This window comes from Carcharhinus amblyrhynchos, chromosome 8, assembly GCF_965287045.1.
Source record: "Carcharhinus amblyrhynchos chromosome 8, sCarAmb.v2.hapA, whole genome shotgun sequence".
Taxonomy (NCBI): Eukaryota; Metazoa; Chordata; class Chondrichthyes; order Carcharhiniformes; family Carcharhinidae; genus Carcharhinus; species Carcharhinus amblyrhynchos.
In genome coordinates this window covers 125,730,726-125,744,009 of record NC_137331.1, presented here as the reverse complement: position 1 = coordinate 125,744,009, position 13,284 = coordinate 125,730,726, and the positions used below count along the sequence as shown (strand labels likewise).

Genomic DNA, 13,284 nt, shown 5'->3' with positions numbered 1-13,284 from the left:
CATGTTTAATTTCACCCAGGCAGCACTGAATGCTGCCGAGGAAGAGTGTTTCAGATTCACACCAGCTTTGTGTGAGTCCTAACATCTCTCTTGAACTGGTTCTGAGATTGTGTCTGCTTATTCTGGACAATATTTTCACTATTTATTTTATTAACTCCTTTAATTATCTCAAGACCTCAATTAGATCACCTCTTACCCTTCTATACTGTTGTGTGTGTTGCGGAGGGGGCTGGAAATCATTGGTCGGGAGCAGAATCATTATCAAACGAACACATTATCGTCCATGTGGTCAGTGTCACACCAAGGGACAGAGACCGTACGATAGTGTGATGAAGGGTCCACAAGATAGACACAAATGTGATGGAGCGTCCGAGAGATACACAATTGTGTGATGGAGAGTTTATAAGAACATAAGAAATAGGAGCAGGAGTCGGCCATCTAGCCCCTCGAACCTACCCCGCCATTCAATAAGATCAAGGCTGATCTGAAGAGGATCAGTTCCACTTTCCCGCCTGCTCCCCATAACCCTTAATTCCCCTGTCTATCAGAAATTAAGGGTTATGGGGAGCAGGGGGTAAAGTGGAACTGATCCTCTTCAGATCAGCCATGATCTTACTGAATGGCGGGGCAGGCTCGAGGGGCTAGATGGCCTACTCCTGCTCCTATTTCTTATGTTCTTATAGACCCTCCATCACACTATCATGTATCTCTCAGACCCTCCATCACACTATTGTGTATCTCAGACTCTCCATCCATCTGAAAGATACAAGATAGTGTGATGTAGGGGACCGAGAGATACAAGAGGACAGTAAGGTATTTTTCCATCTTTGGGGCCAAATTGTAGAACTGCAGCCAGTAGAGGCCATTGGTCTGTTGAAGTCTTCATACTCATGAATCAATCCCACCCTGTCTCACCTCACCCCATGAACACGTCCTTCCATTCCGAGCTGTCACATGGATTTATCCAGCCTCCCCCATGCCATTCTCCCACTGCCATCCTCCCACTGCCATCCTCCCCTGCCAACCTCCCCCTGCCAGCTTCCCACTGCCATCCTCCCCTTGCCACCCTCCCACTGCCATCCTCCCCTGCCAACCTTCCCCTGCCATCCTCCCCCTGCCAGCTTCCCACTGCCAGCCTTCCCCTTTTGGGCTGAGGAACAGAGACAAAGTTTAATTGAGAGAAATTGTGCTTTAGGATAAACTCTTACGTGGTCACCATCCCTGCCATGTATGACATGCCCAGAGTCTGAGGAGAGAAGAAAAGGCAGCATCAGACATTCACTCAAATCCAATCACTTTGCCCAACTCCAGTGGGATTTGCCTGAATGAGGGGGACAATAATGGCCAGTTCCTCAGTCTGGCTTGAACTTGTTCCTGGGATGCAGTGGTGACCAAATAGAACTGAACGTTTCCCTGAGGGATTGGGTCATCCAATGGGGACTCTCGTAACTCGGAGCAGATGGGACAGCCGGATCCCTTCCATCAGTGACCTAGCACCAACCTACAAATTATCTCCATTGATTCAATTCAGTTTCATTCCTCCTCTTAACTCAGGGACCAGAACCAGAGTTACTAAGGTTAGTGCAACATCCAGTAAAATTCCAGTCCCGCGCCCACCCAGTGCAGACTCTATCTGTTACGAAGGGTGAATCAAAAGGATGATGGACATGACTTGTGTTCATTCGGTTTGGATCCAAAGCTTTTCTGTTAAAAACAAAACCAAAGTTTGATTGTACCAATTGGCCAGTAGGAGGAATGGGGGAAGTCCCAGTGGCACGGTGGTTAGCACTGCTACCTCACAGCGCCAGGGACCCAGGTTCGAGTCTGGCCTCGGGCACTGCCTGTGTGTAGTTTGCACATTCTCCTTGCGTCTGCGTGGGTTGCCTCTGGGTGCTCCAGTTTCCTCCCACACTCCAAAGATGTGCAGGTTAGGTTGGCCATGATAAATTAACCCTAGTGTCAGGGGATTAATAGTGTAAGTGTGTTGGTTTATGGGGATAGGGCCGGGGTGGGATTGTGGTTGGTGCAGACTCGGTGAGCCGAATGGCCTCCTCCTGCACTGTAGGATTCTATGAACACTAGTAAGAGCAGTCTTTCTGCAGCTCAGTAACCAGCTCTCCCCCCGGAGACAAGACAGCTGTGGGTTCAATCCTCCCCAGAAACTGCAGCCCATTCGCCAGACTGACTTGGCCAGTTGGAGGAGTCACCTTGCAGGGGAAATGTTCAGCCAAGGCCCCATCTCTCAGGTGGCTGTAACAGTTCCTATTTGTGGAACGAACTGAGAAGTGGGAGGAGGCAGGAAATTCTGGGAATTTCACGGATATTATTTATTTCCACACAGACATTTTCAACTCAACATTGTGAGAAGTACATACAAAAAGTGCCAGCAGGATTAAATTCCAGGGATAGCGCCTCCTGCAGTAAGAAATGGAGAAAACAAGTTAGCATAAAATATATCGAACAGACCATGTAGATAACAATTCCAGAGATTCAGAACATTCTGCTTGGCATCAGCGTTTCTTTAAAGCTTTGGGTATTGCTGAAAAAAGTCATTTTCTAGATTTAAGATAGTGTTAGTGATGTTACGAAATGGTTATTCCTTTGTGGGTTGGTTGGGTGTCTGAGGCTGACTCCAATATCTCAGTCTCTCCAAACCAAACTACTGACAAACCCATCCAGAAAGGACAAAGGCAACACATGGCTGCAGGAAGTACTGGCTGGGTAGCAGCTGCAGAGAGCGGTTACTGTTTAGTCTCCATGACCTTCGCCAGGGAGATTTATCAGGAGACGTAACGCTTCCCACCTTCCCCTATCCACAGATACTGCCTTACCTGGCCAATGCTACCAGAATTCACAGATTTGCCTAATATGGAAGCACTCCCTCTCCACTGGGATCCCACTTGCCTCCCTCACCCCTCCCGAGATGTTAAACACAGATTAAGCAGGGGTTTATCAGCCAACCTCCATCCCGCTCCACTAACTGCACACCAACAATGTCTGCTGGAGTTTGACCAGCAATGGGAAGATTCACCCAGCCAGACCCTTCCACCCAGGGGAGCCCAGAGTTCAGATGTGTAGAGTGAGACTGGGAAGGGACTGGGAAACAATGGGATGAGGATGGGATGAGGAAATGGGAAAATGAGGATGGCTGATGTGATAATCAGGTGACAAAGAGGGAGGGAGAATGGAAGTTAGACAATGTTCAAGGAGAGGCAATGAGTTGGCTGGCAAGAGACTTTATTTGAAACTGACCTGACTCCAGAACAGCAGATAAGAATGAGGTAAGTGAAGATGAAAACCGCACTACGGAGAAAACAAAGCAGACATAATTCAACCTCTGGATAAGGTTCAGGAAACTCCAAATGTTTCAAACCATTTAAAAGAACATTCGCAGAAACTGTCTCTTCACTAACTGAAACCTCCCCGTGTGAAACATGCACGGCAATGAAACCAGAAGAGAAAATGCTGGAAAATTTCAGCAGGTCTGCCAGCATCTGTAAGGAGAGAAAAGAGGTGACATTTAGCTTTGACACAGGATCATCTGAACTTAAAATGTCAGCTCTTTTCTCCTTACAGATGCTGCCAGACCTGCTGAGATTTTCCAGCATTTCCTCTTTTGGTTTCAGGTTCCAGCATCCGCAGTAATTTGCTTTCATGCACGGCAGTAACTCTTGCTGAGTTTTGGAGTGTGTGTCCACGAGTTTCCTCGTGTGTGAGCACGTACAGCAATAGGCAGCAGGCTCGTTCAGTGGGGGAGTGGTAGGGGCAGCCAGTGCAATTTATACAACAACATCCACACTCCCAGAATAAATAGCAAGGACACCTCAGCACTTTGCCCTCCACATCCATAGAAGAGAGAGAGGAAACTGGGCACTCCATTTATGGTTCAGCAATGCTCCAACTTGATCAAGTGGATTGTGTATGCCAATCTTAATTTAACAACCATCTGAATTCTCAATATTACTTTAAACATTGTTCCTTCACAGTGTAAAGTGATAACAGTGAGAACTTAGTACTTACAAAGAGGAAAAGTACAGGATGCGATTGTACCGCACAAATCTTTTGACTGGGTCACTGTGGAGGGAAGCAGATATATAGAGAGAGAGTTTATTAATTTATAATTATATCACCGCTCTGTCATAGACACAAACTGAACACCCGAACAGGCACAATCCAAAGGTGTGGTATCAATATATAAAGAGCAAGCAAAGAATAGGAAGTATTAGAAAACAACTAGTAGCCTGTGTGTGATGGTATGTTTTTAATGAATGCTTTTCATCTGTCTGAATAAAAGAGTGAGCTCAGCAAACACTAGAGGTGGGGAGGATGAGTGTGAAATATTAGATGCAATTGACACAGTGAGGGAGGAGGTATTTAGGGCTTGAATATCTTTGAAAGTGGATAATTCCCCAGGCCTAGATGAAATGTATTCCAGGCTGCTGAGAGAAACAAGGGAAGAAATAGCGCAGTCTCTGAGCATCTTGCTCCAATCCTCTCTGGCTTGGTGCTGGGGTAAGAAGTCTCACAACACCAGGTTAAAGTCCAACAGGTTTATTTGGTAGCAAACACTACTAGCTTTCGGAGCGCTGCTCCTTCGTCGGGTGAGTGAGAACTCCCCACTCACCTGACGAAGGGACAGCCAGTTCTGTAAGCTAGTGGCTTTTGCTACCAAATAAACCTGTTGGACTTTAACCTGGTGTTGTGAGACTTCTTACTGTGTTTACCCCAGTCCAACGCCGGCATCTCCACATCATTGGTGCTGGAGGACAGCTAGCTGTGCTGTTACTTAAATGAGCAGGAAAGATAGACCCAGTAATTGTAGTCAGTCATCCTAACCTCAGTGGTGGGAAAATTACATTCTGAGAAACAGTATAAATTGTCACTTCGAGAGTACGGATTAATCAAGGACAGTCAGTATGGGTTTGTTAAGGGAGGGTCACGTTTGACTAATATGAATTGTTCTGTGGAGGGAACAAGGAGAGTTGATGAGGTTAGTGGATGTTATCAAGGCTTTTGACAAAGTCCCACATTGCACACTAACTGATAAATTACAAGTTTAAGTGATATAAGTGAAAGTGGATTTAACATTGACAGCCAGGAAGAAGAGGGTTATTCTGCTTGCTGACATTTTTTGTGACTATTTTCAGGGGTTCTGCAGGACTCAGTACTAACTCCCTGCTTTTACATGATAATGTCAATCACTTAGACTTGCATACAAAGAGCCACGTGCTTGATAACAAGGAAGAAAGCATTTGGTCTCATTCCTTAATGAGGGGTAAACAGCATTGGAAGCAGTTCAGTGAAGGTTTATTAGCTTGATTCCTGAGTTTTATGGGGGTGTTTTATTAGGAAAGGTTGAAAAAGGTGGGCTGATACTCACTGGAGTTTAGGAGAATGAGAGGTGACCTTTTGAAAGAAATAAGATTCTGAAGAGTAAAATCACCATACTCTCAGATGACCATAGGCTGCTGCCCCTTTGAGGGGTTACTGTTGCTGATTTAACCTCAGGTGAGGGGCAAGGTTGAGAATGTGAGGGCTTCATGAATAACTTCAACCAATACAGGAATTGAACCCACACTGTCAACGTCGCTCCACATCACTAATCAGCCGTCCAGCCTCTGTGGAAAAATCTAGAACCACGGGCATGTTTAAATATAAGGGGCCTCCCATTTTCAATGGGAATGGAGGAATTTCTTCTTCCAGAGGGTGTGTGGAACTCATTTCCTCAAAGCACTGTGGAGGCTGGCTCACTGATATGGTCAAAGCTGGGATGAGACAGATATTTGACAGACAGCAGAGTAAAGGGTTATGGGAGACAGGTAGGAAGGTGAGCTGGGGCTATGATCAGATCAGGGTCTTACTGAACGGTGGAGCAGACTTGAGGGGTTGAATAGTCCGCTCCTGATCCTGTTTCGTATACTCTCATTAAATAGACTGCCATAATCTCAATGGACTGTCAGCTGGACAGAAAAGCGACAAAAGGATTTCAATCCTGATAATAATACATTTGGGGAGGACAAACCAGACATCATCATCTTGAATCACAAGCATGGAAATTAGCCATTCAGCTAATCTGTGTTTAGCCAGGCCAGCAAACCATTCCAATCATATTCACCTCTGACGTGTCCATGTCAGTCAGTCAGCTCTCAATGGTGTATTAATAGAACCTCATTCTAAACCCTTAACAACTGGGAAAGGTCTGATGCTATCTACCCTGTCCCATCCGGTCATTGTTTTAAATATTTCTATCATATGGGGCAGCCCGGTGGCACAGTGGTTAGCCTCACAGTGGCAGGGACCCGGGTTCAATTCCAGTGTCAGGTCACTATCTGTGCGGAGTCTGCAAGTTCTTCCTGTGTCTGCGTGGATTTCCTCTGGGTGCTCCGGTTTCATGAAACATGGGTAAAACCTTTAAAACAAAGCTTTCAAAAGGATCCTGACTACAGGCAGTCAGCAGTTCATGAATTCTTTGCAAGGCCACGAGCAATGTGTTATGAACAGGCTAGTCTGATTCCGTACACACTGTGGCAGTGGTTGGTTATGAGATGCTGCAAGGAAACCGGCCAGGCCTACAGTGTAGGCTCACTACCCCCACTCCTACCCGGTGCCGGGAATCCCGCACCCCTACCCGGTGCCGGGAATCCCGCACCCCTACCCGGTGCCGGGAATCCCGCACCCCTACCCGGTGCCGGGAATCCCGCACCCCTACCCGGTGCCGGGAATCCCGCATCCCTACCCGGTGCCGGGAATCCCGCATCCCTACCCGGTGCCGGGAATCCCGCACAACCCTACCCGGTGCCGGGAATCCCGCATCCCTACCCGGTGCCAGGAATCCCGCATCCCTACCCGGTGCCAGGAATCCCGCATCCCTACCCGGTGCCGGGAATCCCGCACAACCCTACCCGGTGCCGGGAATCCCGCACAACCCTACCTGGTGCCGGGAATCCCGCATCCCTACCCGGTGCCGGGAATCCCGCACCCCTACCCGGTGCCGGGAATCCCACACCCCTACACAGTGCCAGGAATTCTGCTATCAGGTCACCATTCTGAAGGCCTCCAAAGTTGGGTCGATTCTGTGAAAATACAGCTCATTAACTGTGTGCCCTCTCCCCACAGGTGCCGCCTGCCCTGATGAACAGTTCCAACACTTCCTGTTTTCATTTCTGATTTCCAAGAGCTGCAGTATTTTGCTTCTGTTTCCATTAAAATGAAAACCAGGCCCAGCAGGAGTGAGGTTAGAAAAGACTTCTTCAAACTAAGGATGCAAGAAATGAGGTGCTCTCTCCCACTAAAAGCTGACACTTACACAAAGAATAATTTTAAATTTGAGAGGATAGGTTGTTGAAGGATATTACGGGATATGGAGCCAAGGAAAGTGAATGGAGTTAAGATGTAGTTCAGGCACAATCTCATTCAATGCTGGAACTGGTTTGATGGGTTAAACGATCTACTTCTATTCCATAAGAGGTAGGTGCAGAAGGAGGCCATTCAGCCCATCAGAGCTGCTCTGCCATTCAATGGGATCATGACTGATCTGATACAGTAATCCTCAACTCCACTTTCCTGCCTTAGCACCATAACCCTTGATTCCCTTACTGATTAAATATCTGTCTATCTCAAAAAAGACAGTAGGACTAGGGGGCACAGCCTCAAGATAAAAGGGGGGCGGTTTAGAACGGAGTTGAGGAGGAACTTCTTCACTCAAAGGGTGGTGAATCTCTGGAATTCTCTGCCCGTTGAAGTGGTGGAGGCTGCCTCGCTAAATATTTTTAAGATGCGAGTTGATGGGTTTTTGATAAGAGAGGGGATTAAGGGTTATGGGGAGAAAGCGGGAAAGTGGAACTGAGCAGCGACAGATCAGCCATGATCTTATTGAATGGCGGGGCAGGCTCGAAGGGCTGGATGGCCTACTCCTGCTCCTATTTCTTATGTTCTTATGTTCTTATGAACATGTTTAGTCACCCAGGCTCTACAGTCCTTTGCAGTAAAGAATTCCACAGATTCACTACCCTTTAAGAGAAGAAATTCCTCCTTATCTCTGTCCAAAATGAGCGGCTCCCTTACTCTGAGATGATGCCCTCTGATTCCAGACTCTCCCACAGGGGGAAGCAGCCTCTCAGCATCTATCCTGACAAGCCCCCTGAGAATCCGATATGTTTCAATAAGGTCACCATCCAACCACCTTTTCCTTATGAAAGTCACATTCCTCTGAATACTGAATTTCCAGCTTTGATATCTTTGTAACCTCCTGTCTGGAAACAGCTTTAAGATCATACCTATTGACTTCATTTTGTGCCAATAATTCATTTATTTTGTGCCTAATACTACGTTCATTTAAGATCTATTCATTTTGACCTTTTACTTTTTTTCCCTCCTTTAATCCTGTTAGGGATTTAATCAGGCAATTGAGCTGGGCCTGTTTGAATGTGAACTCCCTGATTAAGGGCTAAAACCTCTTGCTTTGTATTTAACCAGGCGTGTCAGTTCCTCTGGGACTCCGAGTGTAGGCTGCTCACTGACAGCACTCTGTATGCTGCTATCAGACTTGCAAATAAAGGGATTTTGGTGAAGGGACTTCTGCCTCTGAGGACTTATTACAGATCCTATTTGCTGCTTTTTTTAAGTTATACACTCTGTTCTTCCTGTCACACTCTGGGTATCATTAGCTAAATTGCTGTATTGCAATGAAGCCATATCTTTTTACTTTGTAAGCCTATATATCATTAGAATGTAACCAATGATAACATTGGATCTGTTGTAATTACAAATGGTCACATGCTGTAAAGGTCAGCTAATTCAGTAAACTATATAACCAATGTCAATGATGTGGTGGTCAGCTGACTCAGTATAAATAAGAAGCTGCTGGGGTTTGTGGCAGCTTGGAATGGCCCAGGATGAGGCCATAAGTGCTGGAGTAATGATTCTTCATTAAACCTTTTTCTTTGATTTATAAGTTGGAGTAAGTTTTGTTTCATTTCATTGCCTACAACTGAAGAGTTCCTTCTGCTGGATCAACCCACACCTCCTCTCCAGAACCATATCGCCTCTATTTAGCTTAAAACCCCACATAACTTTGTCAGCCTCTTCCTCCCCAACATCTAGGACAAGGACAGCAGATAGCTGTTAACACCACCACCGTGAGGTTCCCCTCCAAGCCACTCACCATCCTGATTTGGAAATATATCACCGCTCCTTCACAGTTGCTAGGTCAAAATGCTGGAATTCCCTCCCTAACAGCATTGTGGATGTACCTACACCAGATGGACTGCAGCGATTCAAGAAGGCAGCTTACCACCACTTCTCAAGGGTAATTAGGGATGGACATCTACACCTACATTGAAAAACTTGGAGTTTGAAAAATAATTTTTGACTGATAGCTCAACAAGGTGGGCATCAGGCATTTAGAGAGACAAAGTCAGCATGGCTTTGTGAGTGGAAAATCATGTCTCACAAATTTGATTGAGTTTTTTGAAGGGGTAACCAAGAAGGTGGATGAGAGCAGTGCAGTTGATGTTGTCTACATGGACTTTAGCAGGGCCTTTGACAAGGTACCGCATGGTAGGTTGTTGCATAAGTTTAAATCTCATGGAATCCAGGGTGAGGTATCTAAATGGAAACGAAATTGGCTTCTTGACAGAAGCCAGAGGGTGGTTGTAAAGGATTGTTTTTCAAACTGGAGACCTGTGACTAGCAGTATGCCTCAGGGATCAGTGCTGGGTCCACTGTTATAAAAACATAAGAACATAAGAAATAGGAGCAGGAGTAGGCCATCTAGCCCTTCGAGCCTGCCCCGCCATTCAATAAGATCATGGCTGATCTGTCGTGGCTCAGTTCCACTTTCCCGCCCTCTCCCCATAACCCTTAATCCCCTCTCTTATCAAAAACCCATCAACCCGCGTCTTAAAAATATTTAGCGAGGCAGCCTCCACCACTTCAACGGGCAGAGAATTCCAGAGATTCACCACCCTTTGAGTGAAGAAGTTCCTCCTCAACTCCGTTCTAAACCGCCCCCCCCTTTATCTTGAGGCTGTGTCCCCTAGTCCTACTGTCCTTTCTGAGCGGGAAGAGTCTCTCCACCTCTATCCTATCCATCCCATTCATTATCTTATATGTCTCAATGAGATCTCCCCACATTCTTCTAAACTCTAACGAGTACAAGCCTAGTTTATTCAGCCTCTCCTCATAGTTCAACCCCCTCAACTCCGGCATCAGCCTAGTAAACCTCCTCTGCACTCGCTCCAAGGCCAAAATATCCTTGCGTAAGTGCGGCGATCAAAACTGCACACAGTACTCCAGCTGCGGCCTCACCAATGCCCTATACAGCTGCAGCAAGACCTCCCTACTTTTATATTCAATCCCCCTCGCTATGAAGGCCAGCATCCCATTCGCCTTCCTGACCACCTGCTGCACCTGCAGGCTGGGTTTTTGCGACTCATGCACAAGGACCCCGAGGTCCCTCTGCACCGTCGCCTGCTGCAGTTTTTAGCTACGTAAGTAATAGTCCTTCCTACCATTATTCCTACCAAAGTGGACCACCTCGCACTTGCCAACATTAAATTCCATTTGCCAGTTCCTGGCCCATTCGCCCAGCCTATCTAGATCCTTCTGCAGACTCTCCACATCCTCCGCGCAATTTGCCGTTCCACCAATCTTGGTGTCATCAGCGAATTTCGACACCATACTGTCGGTTCCCTCCTCCAGATCATCTATATAAATGGTAAATAGCTGAGGCCCCAGCACCGACCCCTGGGGCACTCCACTAGTCACCAACCGCCAATCCGAATAGCACCCATTAACCCCCACTCTCTGCCTCCTATTTGACAATCAATCCTCTATCCACGCTAACACCCTACCCCCAACTCCATGCCCCCTTACCTTCTGCAATAACCTCTTGTAAGGTACCTTGTCAAACGCCTTCTGAAAATCAAGAAAGACCACATCCACCCGCTCTCCTCTATCCACCGCCCTAGACACATCCTCATAGAACTCCAATAAATTTGTCAGACACGACTTCCCCTTAACGAAACCGTGCTGCGTCTGCTCTATCAAGCAATTCCCCTCAAGATGCCTCGCTATTTCCTCCTTGATGACGGATTCTAACATTTTACCTACAACAGACGTTAAACTAACCGGCCTATAATTCCCAGCCTTTTGCCTGCCACCCTTCTTAAACAACGGCGTAACATTAGCCGTTTTCCAATCTTCCGGCACTTCCCCGGAATCCAGCGACGTTATTTATATATGTCATTTATACGTTATTGTATATGTCATTTATATGTTATTTATATACGTCATTTATACGTTATACGTTATTTATATTAATGATTTGGATGAGAATATAGGAGGCATGGTTAGTAAATTTGCAGATGACACCAAGATTGGTGGCATTGTGGACTGTGAAGTAAGTTATCTCCGATTGCAACGGGATCTTGATCAATTGGGCTGACAAATGGCAGATGAACTTTAAGTTAGACAAATGCGAGGTGATGCATTTTGGTAGACTGAACCAGGGCAGGAATTACTCAGTTAATGGTAGGATATTGGGAAGAGTTACAGAACAAAGAGGTCGAGGGGTACGTGTTCATAGTTCCTTGAAAGTGGAGTCACAGGTGGATAGACTGGTGAAGAAGACATTCGGCATGCTTGGTTTCATTGGTCAGAACATTGAATACAGGAGTTGGAATGTCTTGTTGAAGTTGTACAAGACATTGGTAAGGCCACATTTGGAATATTGTGTACAGTTCTGGTCACCCTATTATAGAAAGGATATTATTAAACTAGAAAGAGTGCGGAAAAGATTTATTGGGATGCTACTTGGACTTGATGGTTTAAGTTATAAGGAGAGGCTGGATAGACTGGGACATTTTCCTCTGGAGTGCAGAAGGCTGAGGGGTGATTATAGAGGTCTACAAAATAGTGAGAAGCACAGATCAGCTGGATAGTCAATATCTTTTCTCAAAGGTAGGGGAATCTAAAACTAAAGGATTAAGGTGAGAGGGGAGAGATACAAAAGTGTCCAGAGGGGCAATATTTTCACACAGAGGGTGGTGAGCGTCTGGAACAAGCTGCCAGAGGTAGTAGTAGAGACAGGTACAATTTTGTCTTTTAAAAAGCATTTAGACAGTTACATGAGTAAGATGGATATAAAGGGATATGGGCCAAATGCGGGTAATTGGGATTAGCTTAGGGGTTGAAAAAAAAGGGCAGATGGACAAGTACCATAGAAAATTACAGCTCAGAAACAGGCCTTTTGGCCCTTCTTGTCTGTGCCAAACCATTTTTTGCCTCATCCCACTGACCTGCACTTGGACCATATCCCTCCACACCCCTCTCATCCATGAACCCGTCCAAGATTTTCTTAAATGTTAAAAGTGACCCCACATTTACCACTTTATCCGGCAGCTCATTCCACACCCCCAACACTCTCTGTGTGAAGAAGCCTCCCCTAATATTCCCTTTAAACTTTTCTCCTTTCACCCTTAACCCATGCCCTCTGGTTTTTTTCTCCCCTAGCCTCAGTGGAAAAAGCCTGCTTGCATTCACTCTATCTATACCCATCAAAATCTTATACACCTCTATCAAATCTCCCCTCATTCTTCTATGCTCCAGGGAATAAAGTCCTAATCTATTCAATCTCTCTGTAACTCAGCTTCTCAAGTCCCGGCAACATCCTTGTGAACCTTCTCTGCACTCTTTCAACCTTATTTACATCCTTCCTGTAACTAGGTGACCAAAACTGTACACAATACTCTAAATTCGGCCTCACCAATGCCTTATATAACCTTACCATAACACTCCAACTTTTATACTTGATACTCTGATTTATAAAGGCCAATGTTCCAAAAGCACTCTTTACGACCCTATCCACCCGTGACGTCACTGTTAGGGAATTCTGTACCTATATTCCCAGATCCCTCTGTCCTACTGCACTCTTCAGAGTCCTACCATTTACCCTGTACGTTCTACTTGGTTTGTCCTTCCAAAGTGCAATACCTCACACTTGTCTGCGTTAAATTCCATTTGCCATTTTTCAGCCCATTTTTCGAGCTGATCCAAGTCCCTCTGCAAGCTTTGAAAACAATTATTACAATCTCAAACAACAGTAATACAATCACAATAATTAGGGGGCACAGGTTTCAGGTGTGAGGGGCAAGGTTTAAAGATGATGTTTGAGGCAAGTTTTTTACACAGAGGGTGGTGGGTGCCTGGAACTCCATGCTGGGGGAGGTAGTGGAAGCGGATACGATAGTGAGTTTTAAGGGGTGTCTTGACAGTTACGTGAAT

At 45.9% G+C, this 13,284-nt stretch overlaps 1 protein-coding gene across 2 annotated transcripts in view; it reads right to left on the bottom strand.

The window, feature by feature from the left end:
* faim2a (Fas apoptotic inhibitory molecule 2a) overlaps positions 1–13,284 on the bottom strand; it is an 83,313-nt gene that overhangs the window by 20,926 nt on the left and 49,103 nt on the right. For both annotated transcript variants that reach the window (XM_080195021.1, XM_080195020.1), the window contains exons 5-8: positions 4,021–4,074; positions 3,253–3,303; positions 2,376–2,415; positions 1,209–1,246 (exon numbers count right to left, since the gene is read on the bottom strand). In XM_080195021.1, coding sequence (XP_080051147.1) covers positions 1,209–1,246; positions 2,376–2,415; positions 3,253–3,303; positions 4,021–4,074 — 183 coding nt within the window. The remainder of the gene's footprint in view (positions 1–1,208; positions 1,247–2,375; positions 2,416–3,252; positions 3,304–4,020; positions 4,075–13,284) is intronic.